At 51.0% G+C, this 18,429-nt stretch overlaps 7 protein-coding genes across 7 annotated transcripts; all 7 read left to right on the forward strand.

Moving 5' to 3' along the window:
• Positions 1-671: 671 nt before the first annotated feature.
• Positions 672-2,582, forward strand: TEOVI_000840300 (ABC1 family, putative; the record flags this gene model as incomplete). Its single annotated transcript, XM_067223155.1, has 1 exon — positions 672-2,582. One exon carries the CDS (start codon positions 672-674, stop codon positions 2,580-2,582), a length of 1,911 nt encoding a protein of 636 aa, XP_067079256.1.
• Positions 2,583-3,322: 740 nt separating this feature from the next.
• Positions 3,323-4,195, forward strand: TEOVI_000840400 (uncharacterized protein; the record flags this gene model as incomplete). Its single annotated transcript, XM_067223156.1, has 1 exon — positions 3,323-4,195. The coding sequence occupies one exon, from the start codon at positions 3,323-3,325 to the stop codon at positions 4,193-4,195; it is 873 nt and encodes a 290-aa protein (XP_067079257.1).
• A 1,000-nt stretch (positions 4,196-5,195) lies between these two features.
• TEOVI_000840500 (Chromatin assembly factor 1 subunit A, putative) lies at positions 5,196-7,313 on the forward strand (the record flags this gene model as incomplete). The annotated part of the gene is made up of 1 exon (XM_067223157.1): positions 5,196-7,313. The coding sequence occupies one exon, from the start codon at positions 5,196-5,198 to the stop codon at positions 7,311-7,313; it is 2,118 nt and encodes a 705-aa protein (XP_067079258.1).
• Positions 7,314-7,942: 629 nt separating this feature from the next.
• On the forward strand, positions 7,943-9,244 carry TEOVI_000840600 (oxidoreductase, putative; the record flags this gene model as incomplete). The annotated part of the gene is made up of 1 exon (XM_067223158.1): positions 7,943-9,244. One exon carries the CDS (start codon positions 7,943-7,945, stop codon positions 9,242-9,244), a length of 1,302 nt encoding a protein of 433 aa, XP_067079259.1.
• Positions 9,245-9,630: 386 nt separating this feature from the next.
• On the forward strand, positions 9,631-10,860 carry TEOVI_000840700 (uncharacterized protein; the record flags this gene model as incomplete). Its single annotated transcript, XM_067223159.1, has 1 exon — positions 9,631-10,860. The coding sequence occupies one exon, from the start codon at positions 9,631-9,633 to the stop codon at positions 10,858-10,860; it is 1,230 nt and encodes a 409-aa protein (XP_067079260.1).
• A 1,125-nt stretch (positions 10,861-11,985) lies between these two features.
• Positions 11,986-14,730, forward strand: TEOVI_000840800 (uncharacterized protein; the record flags this gene model as incomplete). The annotated part of the gene is made up of 1 exon (XM_067223160.1): positions 11,986-14,730. One exon carries the CDS (start codon positions 11,986-11,988, stop codon positions 14,728-14,730), a length of 2,745 nt encoding a protein of 914 aa, XP_067079261.1.
• Positions 14,731-14,993: 263 nt separating this feature from the next.
• TEOVI_000840900 (uncharacterized protein) lies at positions 14,994-16,694 on the forward strand (the record flags this gene model as incomplete). The annotated part of the gene is made up of 1 exon (XM_067223161.1): positions 14,994-16,694. The coding sequence occupies one exon, from the start codon at positions 14,994-14,996 to the stop codon at positions 16,692-16,694; it is 1,701 nt and encodes a 566-aa protein (XP_067079262.1).
• Positions 16,695-18,429: the final 1,735 nt, after the last annotated feature.

Consider the following 18,429-nt stretch of genomic DNA (forward strand, 5'->3'; position numbering starts at 1 on the left):
TGGATGGGAGGTGCTTTTAAATGGGGGATAGCTTGCTTGTGACTTATGTTGTTTATTGTTTGGCTTACCGTGTACTTTTTTTGTGGGACTTTTTTGATTGTTGATTTTGTTTAGTACTTTTTGCATAGGTCAAACCACTTTAATCTGTTTGAGGCTTTTTTGATTAATTTTTTTAAGTTTGTTTTCTCCGTGGTGCAGGTGATAAATTCGGTGCGTTGTTGCTTTCTTTTTTTATTTGCTAGAATACCTTCCTTTATTTGGTTTCATTTTGTCTTTCTCTTACCGTCGTTTCGTTTTGGTGCTTTTTTGTTCCTAGTGTTTCTCGCGCGTCAAGGTATAGCGTCACGACATGTGATGAGGGTTAAAGAGTCGGTAGAAGATATTACCTTTTTTTTTTGCTGAATGCCCCACTGCTGGCATATTTTTGTTGAATGGAGCTGCTGCTTCCTATATTTTCCCATACTTGGTTATTTTTCTTTGATTTTCCTGTTCCCCTTTGTCATCTCATTATTTCTGTAACCTTGTTTGCTCGCTTATTATTACTGTGGCTGATAATGACCCGTGGCACTACTTCAGCCGACCAAACTCAGGCCGGTTAGCGGAGGAGACTCTACCGCGGAGAAGCAAAATTCCCCCTCCCACGGTTGAAGTGTAGATCGAGCGGAAGAAGGATGATGGGAAGAATTCGTGTTTGCCCTCAGCCCACATACCCCAGTGTATTACATCTCTTCTGTATTGGTGGAGTTACGGCCTTAACGGCGTGCGGTGGGGCGCTTCTCTTGTATTATCGGGGCGTATGGGTTCCTGAGCGACGGCGACTCCTTCAACAACAAACGTGCCTCCCGCCCCGTCGCACGCGGCAGTTTATCGCAGGATCAGGTAGCTATCAGCAGCAGGTAGCTGTGTTCCAGTACCATCCGCATGTGCTGCGCGAAATCTTGTTCTGTGGCTTAGTTGTACTTCGGACAATTCTGCTTGTAGTGCACATGGTGCCCGTGATATGGTTTACATTTCTCACATATGGACTGCATTTTTGCAGCGAACCTGTTTTCTTCGGAAAAGTTCGCGATATGCTCCTAGCTATGGGGCCAAGTTATATAAAACTGGGTCAGTGGATTGCTACTCGGCCTGATATCTTCTCACCGGTCATGTGTAGTGCGTTAGAGAAGTTGTACGATAACACCGAACCGCACTCATGGTCGCATACAGAGAAGACGTTGCGCAACACATTCCGTGAGTCGCCCCAAGGTTCTAATGATGAAGGAAGGAAAGGGGATACCGGGACGCGACAGAACGTTCTTTACTACTTGCGTGAGATCGAAAAAGTACCTGTAAACAGTGGGAGTATCGCGCAGGTACATCGGGCTGTGCTTAGGGAAGATGTTGACGGTGTTCCCACGGGGACGACGGTGGCGATAAAGATTCTACACCCACTTACACGCGAGATCATATGTGCTGATCTTTTCGTGATGAAGTGTTTCGTCAACGTTGTTACGACTTTGTTCCGAGATACGGTGTATTTGGACTTGCGGCGGGCCCTGGGTGAGTTCTCGTCTCTTCTTTGCTCCCAACTTAGTCTCGACCTAGAATGCGATAACTTGAAGCAGTTTGCATTTAATTTCCGTGACTTTCCGGGCGTTATTTTTCCCAAACCGCTTCCGTCGTTCTGCACACCGGATGTTTTGGTCGAGACATTCGAAGAGGGTCGACCACTACAAGAAATCCAGCCCTGCGATGAGTTCCGCGACGCCGCGCAGCGGGGTTGTCACATGTTCTTGAAAATGTTGTTTGAAGATAATTTTGTGCACTCTGACCTTCACCCCGGTAACATTTTAATTCGGGCGAACCCGGGGGCCCCACTAAATGTCCCACCAACTACGTTTTTTTCACCCACAACAGTGGAGAGGTATCCCGACGGGAAGCCGAAGCTGAAGTATGAACTCATCATCCTCGACGCTGGGCTCACCACGTCGTTATCACCGGAGGAACGTAACAACTTCATTTCATTATTCGCTGCGGTCGCTTGCGGCGACGGTAGTCTCGGTGCGGATTTAATGATCGACAGACTTCCACCAGACGTGCGACCCCCCTACCCGGAAGCGAAACGGGAAAAATTCCGCATGGATATGACAAATATCTTCAATACAGTGGCTCCTGGTGCATCAGATGGTTTTACGCTTCGCCATGTGCGTATCGGCTCTACCCTGTGCAAAATTATGAACACGTTGCGCGAGAACAAAACGCCAATCGACGGCAACTTTGCATCGCTTGTGCTAACCGTTGTAGTGGGCGAGGGCCTGGGAAGGAAGCTTATACCTGATTTTAACTTATTCGCCGAGGCCGTGCCGTACCTTATGGTACTGTTAGAGGATAACGAGTTGTCTTATCTTGCCAATAAACTACGCAGCACATATGGCGCGGGCACGCTGCTACGGGACTCGCTAAGTTTGGTGGAACTTCAGCGCACCCCGACGTATATTGAGGCCGGACTCAGAAAAGCCTCCAAAACTGTGGACCGGATCCTACAGCAACTGACAAGGCAGTCAGCAGTCACTTGCGCTTCGCAAGAGGAGAAAGCGTGAGTAAAATGAAGAGATTTGTTGGCACTGGCAACGCCGAATCTTCCACTACGTAATAGAGGGGTTCATCGGTCCATTCGTGAGGAAAGCCGGATAAAAGCAACTGTTTGACCATGCCAGAAGGAAGTTGAGAGCTGGCACTTGGTGGTGGGGGGACACTTGTATTGCATGGCCGCTTGTTTTACACCAGTGATGCTTGGCCCTACCCGGGTCCCGCTATAGGGCACCATAGTGACACAGGCGGGTTAACCACACAAAGAGGGGAAATAAAGAGCCAAATTTATCTCTTTTTTTTCTTTTTAGGGGGGTTCTGACGCAACTTTTTTTTTTTGCAGGATATGGTGTAATCGCCAATTGATGGTCGCCGCAGGCGGGTGCCTAGTGCCACGTGGTGTAGTTGTGGGGTATTTCTAGGCAGTTTGGGTGGTAGCAGGTGTAGGGTTGCGAATCAGATATGGTGACTGTACTAATGGACCACCATACATCGGCCATTTGTCTATCTTAAAGCGCACAGTTCTTCTTTGTTGTCAATTCCTTCTTTCTCTTCTATCCGACGCCTGTGTCCAGCTGCCCACCATATGCCTGAAGGGGGCGTGTTGTGTACCTTTGTTATAACTTCGTCTGTGTCGTCACCTGTGGTCCCTCATTTTCCCCTCTTAGCTGGGGGTTTTCTGTGTGTGGGCTCATTTTCTTCGCCCGATCCACCTTCCAAGACTAAAAAGGAAAACCACAAACGGTAGCTGATGCCTCCCAAGCAACATAAGGAAAAGAAAAAGAAGAAAAAGAAGTCTACTCCAGAAGATGACCTGGACGAGCCCTATCACCGCTGGTTAGACGAAACATACTACATCGCACGAACTCATCGTGAACATGCGGCCGCAGTACACATGAAATTCATCAATACGGCAATCAAAGCGTGCACAACTGCGATAGTACCGTACAACGAGATGTTGCTGCTAACCACCGGAATACCAACGTGTGAAACAGAGGTGGTTCCAATGGTTTCGGTTCCATCCATAATCCGATCACTTGGCTTCAACCCCACAACCAAGCAGTTAATGCAAATAGGATGGATTACCGCATTGGTGAAGGAACCACCTGCCGAGTTCCTTTCTGATGTTCTTAGCCGCACCCTATGGGAAAGTGAAAACGAGAACAAGTTGAAACGATGTATGTTAATGACACATATCGACTTCGAGTCGTGTGACCTCCTAACAAGCCGCAAGAAATTAGAAAATGTAGGGCTTCAGCTATTACAAACGGGTTCATTTGTGTTCGATCCATCACAAGTACCGCGAGTGTTCCTCCCCGCAGTTGACTTATTGAGGCGCGTACCCGTGGTTGTACAACGCAGTGACGCTGATACCCTAGACAAAGTGTTCGAGACCATATGGGCCGCTGCCAACACGTGTGAACGGGGAACCGGTGGCATACGACAAATGAACATCGCGGCACTCCACAAAACCCTCACGACAGCCATGCGCAGCCACAGAAAGACGTCGGAAACGATGGAAGAGCCCTCGCTAACAAAGGTAGAAATGGAAAGCTTACTAAGTTTCGTGTGTGGAGAGGGCGGCAATGTTGACGAGGATACATTTGCGCTAACCGCAGTGTAGAATAACTGCCGCGAGGGTGAGTGGCAACATGTTCTAGTTTAAGAAGAGCACCTTATCTACACCGGCCCTTTTTTATGTTGCAATGAATCTGCTGTATTTGTTTTTAGTTTTCTTTCCCGATACACTGGTGTGTGTTTTTGTATTTATCTCGTATTCTTCTATACACGGTCTTTTGCTCCCCCTTTTTTTGTCTTTGCTTCCATTACTTTAAACGCATATTAAGCCTTACTTGTTTGTTTGTTCATTTTGTTAATGTTCAAAACAAGGTTTCATCTCTTCAAGTGAAACCGGTGGTGAGTGTATGTAGCTATATTATAACAAGACAGTTAAAGAAATTATGGGGAATGAAAATTTTTTTAATTGTTTAACGGGGCATAAACGATGATTTGAGTTGATGAAGCCCTCGTGGGTTATGACCCTTGTACCTTTTTTTTCTTCCTTTCTTGTCCTCATTAACCCCCTCTTATCAAATCATATTTGACAATACAGCCGTGCCTTGGTTGTACCGAAAGGCAGGCAACCTTTCACATATACGTACCAGCACTTAGACGCAAGCCTCTTCGCTTGGATCCCATTAGTTCTCGCTGTTTTTGCTCGTATTTATTCACCACCACCACCACTACCCATCCCATTTCTTTCATACATTATTAACATGACCGCATAATGTGCGGCTGTGCATCAGCCTCAAAAGAAAGATATAGAGGTACCCGCACCCACTCATAAGAGAGTTTACGGCGAAGGGAGCCCCCACAAAGGCATATCGATAGTGCGCATTTCGAACGGGGAAGACAGAAAATATACGGAAAATAACGAAGGGGAAACAAAGACATTTTTTTTTTCAAAAAAAAGTGACAAGTGAGTAAAAAAGGGATATAGATCTGCTTATATATTTTTTTCTTTCTCTTGAGGAAAGAAGTGTCGCTCCAGTCGGAAAAAAGTGATTGAAGGGTATAAAAGAGATTTTTTGGTATATTTTTAAAAATCGATATCCCTCTGAAACATGGATAGTGTCGCGGAGCCCCTGAACGCACCTGAACAAGGTCAGAGTGAAGAGATGAAAAAGCACCCTCAGAAGGTTTCAGCCCCTTGCACTGCGAAAAGAAAAGGACAAAAGCCAAAAACTGAAGACAACGGGGAATTACAAAGCGCAGGGAAGCAGAAGAGAAAAAAATCCCCTGCGAAACCTCCCAACAAAGTCAGGGGAGGCGTAAAAACAAGGGGGATGGCACGTGCTGAATCGGTGAGCAAACCACAACCCTCACCTGAGGTTGTTAACGAGGCTCCCACATCTGAGAAATGCAGTGGGACCGGACTACCGTCGAGTGACGATGACTCGGAAGACGCTTTAGTTTTCCCAAGTGGGGCTCCACAGATGAAAAGAGAAGCAGCGCAATTCAACCCTGGGTTAGCCCTAGTCAGGAGCGTTATAGCGAAAATAGAGCCCCCTGATGAAATCACCCCGCGTATTACAACAAAAAGGCCTCGAAGCATGGCATCTGGCGCTGCTGATAAGAACAAAAAGGTAGCCGTCGAGCCCCCCACCAAGGTGGCTGAAAATTCGACACCAACTGACCCAGTGGTTTTATCACCACCTTCTCGTGGTCTGGCAAGTTTCGGATTTTACACACAGTCAAAGAAATCAACGGAATCGAAAGCAAGCGTTAACAAACTTTTCACGCCATTTGTGCAGGACAAGAGGGTGTCACCACTCTCACTACAGTTTTGGTTGCCGGACGGCCCTGCGCTGAAGAGGGAAACGCATGTTGACGATGTTCTCTTTTTAGGTGAAACTTCACCAAAGTCGTTGCAGTCCGAAGTATGCGCTACCAATAACGGTAAAGTTGTTTGGGCCGGAGAGGAAGACGAAACACACTCAACCCAAATGTACCAAGGAGTGGGGACCCCATACTCATCTTTTGCTGCGATGATAGAGCACGCGACCGCACATAGCGACACAAATGATGGTTGTAGTGCCTACGTCACCGAGGCGTTACGTCGTTGCCCTTGTAGCTTCCACGTACAACTTCCACCGCCGCGGAAGGATTTCTGCAATGAAATCATTTTTTGCGGGTTCTATGCAATTAGCTTTGATCCTTGTGAGTCGCGCCCCCCATATTTTGGCACCTACAACAGTCAAAATGCGCTCAATGTAGAGGAGCTAATGCGGTTAGCGCGGTTTGGTGTTAGCGAGGAGATGCCACAAATGTCCAACCTTGACTACGAGTATGATTCTGGTGATGACTGGGATGTGGCGGACGGAGATGAGGATGTTGGAATGAGCGGCGACAGCAACTCCGATGAGGAAGTTGATGAGAACAGTAGTAGCATTGTTGGTAGTGACGAGGCCAACAATGACTTTATCAACGACAACGATGAGTACGATGATGACTCGGAGGCGGAAATTCAACGGCGTATGTTTGACTCACGCGAGCGCCGACGGAACCGTTTAAAAGGAAGGGAAAAGTTTGTTCCCGCCTTCAGTGGTCCATTTGTTGCGGTCTCTGCGCTAGACCACCCACTGCGTGACTACGATAAATTTGAACGAATATCATCTGAGCTCAATGATGAAGTGTTCACCACTATGTTCGAGCAATGCTTGCGTTCTTGTGGTAATGTGGGGTCTTCACTTACTACCAATGGAAATAGCAACTGCACTGATGTGGGGGAGAACCAACAAAGCTTCTTACCGCACAGCCAACAGGACAAGCGGGACATGACACGACAGGAAGTTGACATCCTCCACGGCATCGTGGCAGCAAACTCAAGGATATCCACAGCAAAAATTGTTACCGTGCTTCTGGAAGGAGGTTATTGTGTTGGTGTATCCCAAGCCGAGATGGTGAGGACAATACGTCGCCATTATGAACGAAACCATGGCATTTTGGTTCGCCGCGTTGAGCCATGGGCGGCTACAGATGAACGGCTGTTCAAAAGGCGGAAAAAGCAGAAAGCTGGAGCCAGTACAGCCAACGATGGCGATAGGAAAGAAGGAAATGATGACGATGACGATGTGCAGGAAATGTCAGGTGACGACGACGACATGGGTGAGGAAGTACCATTAGCTGTGACAGCCATGGAGGTTGTGTGTGCCTCCCGCGATTGTCGAAGCAAACGCTAGGTCGTGTCATGCACAGCCATCTGCACTTTAGTAATTACCAAGGGCATGGTTGCCCTTACTTTCCCTTTTCACAGTTACACGTTTCGGATATCCATTCATAATCTGGCTCCTCAACGATCAATAGATACAAACGACAACACAAAAAAGGTAAGTGAGACGTACGCGTCAAGCGAACGACTGGGCGGATGGAGGTATGCAATCAGCCGACTACCGCGCGCTGTCGGATGTGCGTACAAGTCCCTTTGCTTTTTTTTGGTTTCACTCCGATCATTCACTCGCCATCTGCGAGAGAATTCCTTGTCTTAACGGTGTAAATTCTTCGGCCCGCACCCATTTGATCCCTTAAAAAGAAAGAAATATCTTCTTGTTTTTTATGAATGTCGTGATATATCAAATGTGGGTTTGTTGCGCTCTGTCCTTCTTCTTTTCCAAAAGCGACCTGAGGGAAGAAGACAAGCTACTCGCTCACTGTCTTTGCGCCTATTTTCACTGTACTCTTGTCGACGAAAGTGGAACAGGCATAAGGTAGATCCGGCGGGGTAGGCGGTGGGGTTTGCTTAGAGCACGAGGAAGCAGCGACGGCACCAACACACAAATAAAGGTAGAAAGGAAAGGCAGGCGGGGAGGAGATGGGCGCCGGGACGTCGCAGCCTTCCAGTTCTCACGATATCAATGGCAACGGCAGAACCAGCGGGAAAGCACTGGGCAACGCGCTGCGGTGCCATGGATGGATGGTGTCCAAGTGTGTGCGGCAATGGAAAGCAGCGGCGGCCATAAACTCAGAAATAACAATTCCACCACCTGGGAAGGGGCAGGTCCGGGTAAAGCTGTATGCTGCAGCGGTGAACCCAGTGGATGCAAAGCGGGCGGCGTTTGGCTACCAGGTTTCCAGTTCGCTATTTACCGGTGGCCTCAGCCGTGGAACCGGTGTGGCTTCAACGATGCTGGGGCCAGAAACTCTATTTCCCTTTCCTTATGTGATGGGCGTTGAAGGCGCCGGTGTCATTGAGAGCGTGGGCTGGGATAGCAGTAAAGAGCAGCAGTACGACTTCCAGGTCGGTGACCGAGTTGTTTTTCTTGCGGACATGTCCCAACCGTTCGGGGGGACATTTTGTCAATACGCCGTAGTGCATGCGGACGCGTTGGGGAAAATACCGGCCCCGACGGACGGCAATGACTTTATTGATTTCGTCGAAGCGTCAACGATGCCATGCTCAGCGGGCGCGGCATACGTGGCACTTTTCGACAAGTTGCGAGTGGAGCGGGGACGGAGCATCTTTATTAGTGGTGCGTCGGGCGGCGTCGGTAGCGTGGCTGTGCAGCTAGCCAAGTACGTCGGGCTATGTGTATTGGCGTCGTGTTCAACAGTCAACGTCCCGTACGTCAGCAGTCTTGGCGCCGACTTTGTGTTCGATTACACCACCAACAATGTGGTAAAGGAGTGTCTTGAGCACACACAAAGTGTGGGCGTTGACTACGTGCTAGAACTTGCCGACGCCGCACTTGCAGCCAAACACGCGGAGGCACTACGGTTTGGTGGTTCAATTTGTGTCCTTCCTGGGCCCATGAACGCGAATGATGCGAATAGCGGTGTATTCTTCCGCAAGCAGATATCGGTGAGCTACGTGTGTTTGGCTGGTTTGTATGGCAGTGAGGTGACGCGTAAGTTATTGCGTTCTGTGGTGGAGGAATCGCTGCGGTTGTATCAGAATGGCGCGTTTCGCCTACATGTGGAAACAGCCTCAATTGAGCGCGTGCGCGATGTGATGGACGTGGTGGCCTCAGGGCATGCGCGGGGGAAAATCGTCTTGACAGACTTTCACCCAACAGAATCCCCCGGAGTTGACGCGGCCGTCGGAAGTCGCAGAAGAAAGCAAGTCAGGGATGCTGCCAAGTTAACGGCACCGGCTGGGGATGCCACCGCGCGATAATCGCAAGTGTGCCAGAACTTCCTAATCGGTGTGGCCCACTCGTCTGTTGAGGTGTGAAATCCTGAAAGTGTGACAACGGGAGAATGGACAAGGACGGGGGAAAATGGAGCATTGGAAGAAATTGCTCGCCAAACACTCTTGTTTCATACTCCTGAAGTACCCCTCCTACTTTTTCTTTTCTTATACATTTCCATTGGCTGATTCTTTCTTATCCTGGGGGGGGGAGGTTCTTTTCTTCACCCTACCTCAATACGACGCGCGTTGCCGTCTGCGTTAAACAACCAGGCTACATCTGTGTATGTGGAGGGATTACCCTCTATCTTGACTTAATTTTGATTCTCCGAGAAGTCTTCCATCAACACCTCCCTCTTGCCGTTGCTTCAGTGATGCGCTTTTTTGTTGTGGCAGTTTCTACAACACTCGGACTCGCGTCACCCAGTCGGTGGGTCCTGCGGCAACAGGCGTTAACGGCCGTCCTCACTCCAGCACGCCGGTATGTAAACGCCCTTTACCGTGTGCCCCCGCAAAACTTGATTCCAACGCACAGTCCGATAGGTGAGGAAGTTGACACAGAGTTGTTCGTTAGGCAGGTGAAAGATCTCTTCTTGGCGCTAAAGCAGACGCAGCTTGTTGATCAAGTTCACGAGATGCGCGCATGCCCATACTATGATTCCCTCTTCGCTGCCGATATCCTGTTTCAGCATTATGATATTGTCCTTCCTATGCCGAAGTATGGCCGTGAGCACCGTAGCTCGGAGATAAGCGAGACGTTGCGGTACCTTCGTGCATGTGGGTCCACTGGTGACTTCAACCACGTGCTCCAGGACGTTAAGGGTGGCTCGGCTGATGGGGGGGATTTTGTGTCAACCACACACGGTATTCTCATGGGCTACGGCACACCGCGTACCAACAAACTTTGTATGATGGCTATCACAGACGCCTCAGCCCCGAACGAGGCCGCTGCCGCCCAACAGCGGGCCTTGAATATAGTACCAATTGAGATGTCGCCCACAGCACCCCCGCTCGCGGATGTGTTGGCCTTCGCGGGTAAGCGAACACTAATTGTGCAAGACACAGAACACGGTCGCAGCGCAGGAGAGGCCGCGGCAAATGCCATCCGAAAAGTACCGTGGCAAATACTGCGAATTGAACCGAACTGCAGCATTATATCCCACTTGTGCGGAGTAAACTCTGTGTTCGATGTGCTGGTAGACCAAGACTTTCCCACTTCGATGGAGCGTATTGGCGAAGCCGGCTTGAATCCCTTTCCGGTCGAGTGGACTGAACCTCGGAAACTTGGATTAAGCATGCGCAGAGTGTGCCTTATCGCTCGTTTCGCACGCGGTACAATGAGCGCTGGTGGCTACGCGGACAGCGATGGTCATCGAGCGGCTTCCTTCACGTATCACTCGCGGAATATAGCGAGTAATTCCCGTCTTATCCATAACGGCCACCGCAAACATGGAGACAGTGGCGCCCCGTTGGAGGCCCAGTTACGTTCCGGGGAGCTGCCAGCACCGGTGTACCAACGACCACCGCGTTATGCCCCTGCCATCCATCGAACTGGGGGGTTGGCGACGACGGCAACGACACGAGACAAAAGGGAACGTGAATAGGAAGGTTGAACCCAAACCGGCAATTTCAGACCCTATGGCAGTAGAAAACAAATAAAAGAGGGACTTGGGCATGTGTGACAGGAGGGAAAATGAGACGGATCTCTCCTTGCATATGTGGTAATAATGTTTAGCTTGTTTACTTTCAACGGCAGGAGGTTGGGCTGGTTACCGAGGTATTGCCTTTCACGTATGGTAAGTTCTCGTTAACCGACCTTCTTCGATGGTGAATGGTATGGCATGAGGAAGTGCTTTTCGTTGGTGGGCGAGGAGGGGGTGGAAAAATGATTTTTCTTCCGGCTGCAGGAAAGTTTTGCGTCTTGTTCACGCAGCGGAAGGCAAAAAAGAAGTTGGGCATTGCGATATGTCATTCACATGTGCTGATTATCGTTTTTAATGCGGCTGTTAAAACGGTTCCGCTTTGCTTGTATATCGTACGTTGCGCTCCTGCGAAGCGAGGGGGGGCTTCATCAGGGGTAGTCACTCCCAAATGACGGCTCGGCTGGCGTTTTGCTGGATACACACATTCGAGAACCGCGCTTTGCCATGCTGTTTGATGCCTGCGCAAAAGGAGGGAAGGAGCGGTGATGGATGGAGTGCCTGAGGGGCATTGTGTAGGTTTTGGGGCACTTCGTGTTTAATACGGAGGTGTGTTTGTGCGGGGGGGGGTCTGGTGTAAGTACATTGGATTTAAAGAAATATTGACAAACAACTGGAGGACGATCCCGGGTGGCAGCCACACAACTTTCTTGTGCCTATTCGAAGGGGGGAAGAGATGTCCTGGTATTGGCGTGACTCGACAAGTGACACCACAGCTTTGGGATGCTGACTACAATGCCGTCGATGCATGTCGACACCTGACTTTATAACATGGTGTCCGGTGACAACGCACGGTTAACAGGCGTCCTCTCCATCAACTGTGAACGGGGACGCCGAATCTGTCGGGGCCCTTCATTCTGATAGTTTTGTGACACCACTACATGTTTAGGTGTGGTATCCGTTGTTTTGCGGACCGCCCAAGCCGCTGAACTTCATACCCGTGGGCACGCACGTGCCGAAGAAAAAGAACATTATTAGACTTCTACTCGTCTAGAAATAGGTTTCATAGTTAGTGAGGATTAGTGTTTGATGGGGAGCGTTGATCATCCGGGTATGCTTAAGCACCTTCTCTCCGAGAACGCACGCCTCAAGGCGCTAGCGGCGCAACCTGAGCACGAGCGTATCTTGCAGGATGTGCTGCTAACGCAATTGCAGCGTTTTTTTTCTGACGCGCGGCAAAGTGTGGAGGACACAGTCGACAAAACATCTACACCATGCAGTGAAAGAAGTGAGCGGCGAGAGGGAGCAGCGGGGGAGGAAAGTGGGGTACAGCGGTTTTCTGCCTTGGTGGAAACTCTGTGCATCTTGGGCACGCAAAATGAAGAACTCCAACGTCACATGAGTGACATGCAAACGAAGACTGTGGCTGCTCTCAACGAGAAGGTGGAGGCACTGGAGAGCGAACGCGGCAGTTTGAAACGCCGTGTGGAGGAGTTGGAACGAGAAGTAGCAGCAAAAGGCACGACTAACACAGCTGATGAGGAGCTAACACCCCCGTTGATGGCCGAGCTCCGGTCTCTCCGCACCTCTGAGGAGCTTCTACGCCAACAACTACAAAATGTTCACGAGCGAGGTGAAGCCGCAGTGGCAGAGTCAGAAAAACTCGCAAAAGACGGGATCCGGGCTACCATGCTCCTTCCACGCTTGTTGGAAAGTGTGGAGGAAGTTCGGGGAGCACTCAAGCTCGTCGAATCTGAGCGGGATGTGCTTCGGCTCCAATTGCAAGAACTTAAGGAGCGGCAGAGCGTGCAGCACACCCTCTGCGAGGCGCAGCTACGGGAGCAGGTGGCTTTAAGCCAGTCAAGCGTACAACATCTCCTCAGCCGCATCTCCGTATTGGAAACCCGTGAAGCCCAAGCACGTGACGAGGTAGCAGCGTGCATGCAGACAATTGAGCGACAGCAAGGAATTATTCAGAATCTTCAAGCATGCCAGGGTGTCGCCGTCGAAACCCTGGCCTCAAAGCGGCGACGTCTTGAAAGTGAGATATTTGACAACCCGGACTCCGTTCGCCGTGATCTTGTTACTTTTTGGTGCGAGGGGCGGGAGGAACTTGAGCAACTCCGAGAAGAGGTTCAGAAACTACGTTCTAAGGTGCAGCAACTGAAGCCGCTTAAAGAAAAACTAGGCCAGCTGGAGCGAAACCGCTCCGCAGTGGCAACCAGAATTGTGGATCTGGCAGATGAGGTGAGTCGGGTAAGAGAGGAAAACCAAAAGTTACGTGTGCAATATTCAGGTCTGGAAGTAGAGCGTGACTACCTTCGCGGAAGTTTGGCAGCAGTCATTTCTCAGCATATGCAGGAAGAGGAACTGAGTAGTTGTTGCGCGGCTGTGCGTGAGGCCGCCGCGAGGTCGGCGGCCTCTAGTGTGAGCGCGGTTGTCGATCCCCAAGTGATACAGCAGACGATGAGACAGGCGCGCGAGCTGCAAAGCGAGGTGGCACAGCTGGGGAAACAAAAGGAAAAACTGCACAGGTGCATTAGTCTACGTGAAAAACGCCTTGCGGCTCTCGTGGCACGCGAGGCCGTCCAGTGTCCAGCCGCGGCGGCGCAGGAAGCGAGACCAGCTGTAGAAAATGGCTCTGTTATGCATACAGTTTCGTGGGCGGAGGCGCATGCCGTTGATGTTCTTAGTAGTTTGGAGGAGGGCGTCGCTACGGAAAGTGGGTTGCAGCGGCAAGGGGTTCTCGTTGCGATGCAAACCCGACTTGATGCTGCAGAGCGAGAGGTAGCGGTGTGCAAGCAGCAGCTGGAGGCGTCCGATACGGCCCGTGAGGAAGCCGAAGCGCGTTATTCGGCAGCGCGCGCCGAACTGCAAGCCACACTAAGCGCGCGAGAGACTGCCATGACGGAGATGCACCACACCAACACCGTACTGCTGCAGTCGGTTGAGAGACTGCGATCGGAACAAAAGCAACTCCGCCAAAGTTACTATGATTTGGCGGCCTTTACGGAGAACTTGGCCTCAGCTCTCGAAGTAATGTTACTATTTGTGCAAGGCGAGACTAATCTCGCAGCCTCGGTGGGGCGGTTGCTGCTTCAGCACCGGTCGGAGATTTGTGAGCTGACCCAGCAAGCGGCGGATGGTTGGGAGATGCGCAGGGATGACGTACAGCGTGTGGTGGAATCTATTGACCGAATGTGCGAATATGTGAGACAATCAACGGAACAAAACCAGCGGGAGCAAGCACTCAACAGCGTTACGCATCTCCGGAGGCTAACAGATGCTGTGAAACAACAGGAAGGGAGACTGAAGGAGATGCAAAAAAATTTTACAGAAGTTTGCCAAAAACTTGGCGAGAGCTTAGCAACCCGGGTTGCAGAAGCGCAACAACAGGCTGAGGGACTGTGGAAGAAGCGGTTGGGGATGTTGCAGGAGGAACGCCACCGTCTGCAAGGCCAACTCAAGGCGGAAAAGGATCTCCTCTCCAGAATGGAATGCTTGATGATACCTGGAGCAATGACGCAGCCAACCCTCACAGCGGCAGAGGCAACGGTGGCCCACGCTGTCATTAATCCCGGCACTGACGCACCTGAATTACCGGATCAAGAAAGAAACGAGGTAGTGGACGTAATAAACCGCCTCCTCGCTGCGGTATCCCAACCAGCCACCACAGAGGAGGATGTTCCTAATCCGCTTCTTCTTCCCGCTGGCCAATGCAAGCGCGGAGGTAGCGGAGAGTGTGAGGCAGAACTGGTGGAAGAGGAAGGCCAAGGGGGAGAAAGGGGGGAACGCGATGTGTTAGAAACTGTGTCGGGTATTACGAAGGTATAAACGGATACCGAGTGGTTGTACCTTTTACAGTGTTAAACTTCTTGCTTATGCTTGGCATGCTACCATTCGCGACCGATGGCATCTAGACGGCCCCATCCTTAAAAATTTTATTCCCCGCCTTCTTGTTGTAGTTTGAGGTCCTTCCGTAAATATTGGGGACACCCTTAGGTGGTGCAGTCACAGGGAAAGTGTGGACAGCCAACTTCCCGCTAGTCGATTTCGCACATGCTTGCCCACGGAGAAACACCCAGTGTTATTCGTCCATGGTGAAGGTCGAACCCCCAGTGCAGCTTTTACAGCGGCACATATCGGCTTTGCCCTTTGACGTCCTTATTCGGCGCATTCATTCGAGTGCCCTGGCAAATCCGTCCCGCTCTCTCGAAGCGCATTTCTTAGGCTCCCACAGCCCCCCGGATAGATGCGAAGTGGTAGCAACTAGAGCAGTATCGGCCACCACTTCGTCGGCAGCACGTACGGCGGGTGCTACCGCAACTGAGCTTCGGTCACTCTTGAGCCAGCGACTCCTTCTTGACATCCGGCGGTATCAAGCGAGCAACCAACTCGACCTTGACGACCTCAGTCTCGTTCTAGCAAATGCCATACGTCACCGACTGTCCCCGGAACTTGCCGCCATAACACTGCAATACTTCGCCGATGCCTTAAGTGCCACCGGGGCTGCAAATCAAGAGCCCCGAAGAATAGAGGCCCTTTCGCGTATTATGGAAGCCTGTTGCGATGCGGAGCTAACGGAGTGGACTCCAATGACATGGGACTGCCTGGCGACCATCGTGGCGCTCATTGAACAAAGATGGTTAGCTTTAGCCGCTACGGCTTCAGTGTGTGCCCTGCTGCTGCAGTTTTTATCTACAGTGGTTGGCGCGCAACTCCAAGGGAGGGCAGCGTCTTCAGGGTTGCTGAAGACAGATTCACAATTACTAAAGGAAAGGTGCTTAAAACTTGCCGATAGTGCCACGCAGGCTTTAGCTGAGGCTCTGGAGTCCGATGAGTCATCAAGGTGGAACCCGGGGCAGCTGCAGGGTGTGTGCGCGGTGGTTGAACAGTTGAGAAAATTTGAAAATCTCAACGCACACATTTCCCATAGTTCGGCTAAACAAATGAGTTTTTGGAAACGCCACGGAACGGTGAACGAACCAACCTATGTGTGGAAGAAAGTTCGTCGCGTATTGACGATGCAAATTCTCACGCATGGCACCCTGGAAAGGGCTGTCCGGGCAATGACCCTTCAACAGGCAAGCGAGCTGTTTGCATCTATTTCAACCACTTGTGGCGCCGATGCGGTTGGAAAGGTCGCCGCGCCTCTTCACCGTATGCTGAAGGTGGTCGTGGCCGCTGATTTGGGGACAATGGGGAATGTCATTCGCATCGGCGAAGCCAGCTTGGTGGCGGAAGGAGCGTCCGCGCTATTGGCCCAGTCCATCGATATCATTGGCCGTTACAACTATGTGCTGACTGGCGGAAACGGGTGGGGACTTCTCATTGCAGCTTGCACCCTATTCGAAAGGGCACCATTGAGCATCTCCCCTGTTGTGGATCGTACCCTGGGTGCCCTTCAGTTGGCCCTTGAGGACGCCCAGTGGGTGTCACCCGACAGTCCCGAATTCTTTGCTCACAGTTTAGCGGTTGCTTCGTTAGCCACACTTCTGGTCACGCATAAACTCAGCACAACAACTAAGTTGGAGTCGAGGATCGTGGACATCGCAAATTCATCTCCACTGCTGAGGGATGCGACCCGCGGGCCCTCGATCGTGGTTCGATGCCTCTTTTTCCTGATTTCGACAGCCGATGGGGCAAACGGCAGAGGCAAAATAGCGGAAAAGCGGGCGTGTGCGCTGGGGCTCCTGATGGCGGAGTCCAGGGATCTTCACGGTAAGAAGGAGGACTGCGGAGGTAGTTTTCACTTAACTGCCTTCGAACGCAGGATACTCCGATTTGTGCAGAAGTAGTCGGGGGTTCCCACGGCACTGCATAGAAATAACAATTTCGAGAACTAAAGCATCAGTTCTTCCCGTGTGTTTCTTGGGCATTAGCAAAACTCGGGTGGCCGCGCCGCCAACTTCATCGGTGGGCACCCAAGCAAGAGCGAAGGTAAATTAGGTAAGAGGTGGGAAGCATTCCTAAAATGCAACAACGCTCACTTTCAAGGTGTCAACGGTTAATCCGACACCCTTCTTTTTTTTTTTTTGAATTGTCAACTTAAAGAACTAGAAAGGGAAGTATTATTGAATCGTGTAAGGAGGTGGCCTGCATCTCATGCATGTCTTTTTGAACAATACTGGTTGACGACAACCAGCGCGAAGAAGCCGTCATACATTCATCGATGAGGCACGGCCAGGGTGCGATACAACCTCGACCGAACGCTGCAAGCCGGCGGAGGCAAACAGGCTCCCTTTCAAGCAGGTGCTTGCCCTTTTTCAGTGTGCCACCGACGCTGCTCCAACAAAGCTTCTCTGCTTCCTGCCCAACAAAAATTTTACGCCGCAGATGTTTCAATAACATTCTCATAAGCCCTCAAAAGGGGTCGCCAGGGCCTCGGTTTCACGGCATCATGGTATCCAGAAACCCTGAGAACCGTATTTTGACTGTCCAAAGGCTACAGGGACGTGACTGGTTGCGGTGTCGGCGCAGCTCCGATTTCCATGCGCGCGCCACCCACGTTCCAGTTCGGCGTGAGCCTAGGGATAAACCTTTCTCATGTAGATTACTGGAATGAGCGTATTCCGTCTCTCCGCACACACAAACACAACGCCAAATACCTTTCCCACTCCACAAACTTGTTTTGAACACACGATTATAATAGTACCTTACCGTCTTCATCCTATCCTTCCTTTTCAGCCCCGACCGCACACCCGTTGCTCGTTCCACCGGCCAAATATGGGCAACAACATTCCTGTCATCGTGAAAAATCTCCCTAGCGGCGCCACAGGATCTGCCATATCCCTGGCGCCTGTGAGAATTGTCGAAGCCCACGGTACGACGTCTTGTTTGGATCTGCGGTGGTTAGGCTTTCCGCTCAATCGCTGACCTTTCATCATAAACTCCTCCATTTCGTTTCGCGCCTCATCACTCTGCCCTTCCGCCGGTTGTTGGATGTGCTTGTGCTTTAACCATAATCCGATATCGCACGCGTTCCCGCGGGGCGCGCACCTCAGCGGGGTTGTTGCTACATTTCAAATTTTGCACGAGCTTCCCCACAAGTAGCCTATTCCATGACATTTTCTTCTTCACCTAGATATGCTGAGCCATTTTCTCATTTCGATCCGGTCCCTCCTGGTGTTCCCACATTGGATCGCCGGTTCGGGTCACTCCAGCTATTTCCTCCACCTCCCTCCTTAACGACAACTGCAGAGTCGAGGAGGCCGTTGCTTGTGTCTTTTTGTCTCCCGGGCTCATCCCGCTCCTTCACCAACCCCAAGTGCACTTGGTTGCCGACATTTCTGCTTACACTTGTGTTCCGGTGAGTTCATCCCCCGGGCGCACGCGGCGCTGCGCATCCCGCGGCTGAGAAAACTGAAGAACTCGGCCGTGGGCAATCCGACTCAGGTATCGTCGGAATCCCCGATGACCTGCGACCTTTCCTAGTATATCAGGCTGCCGAGCCAAGGGATGAAGAATTACCCTCTTGTCATTCATTTAGCGGCGGCGGCATAGCCGCTGGGCACTTTTCACGCTTTTTTTTTT

The sequence above is a fragment of the Trypanosoma equiperdum genome (genome assembly GCF_001457755.1).
Source record: "Trypanosoma equiperdum strain OVI genome assembly, contig: ctg_1779, whole genome shotgun sequence".
Taxonomy (NCBI): Eukaryota; Euglenozoa; class Kinetoplastea; order Trypanosomatida; family Trypanosomatidae; genus Trypanosoma; species Trypanosoma equiperdum.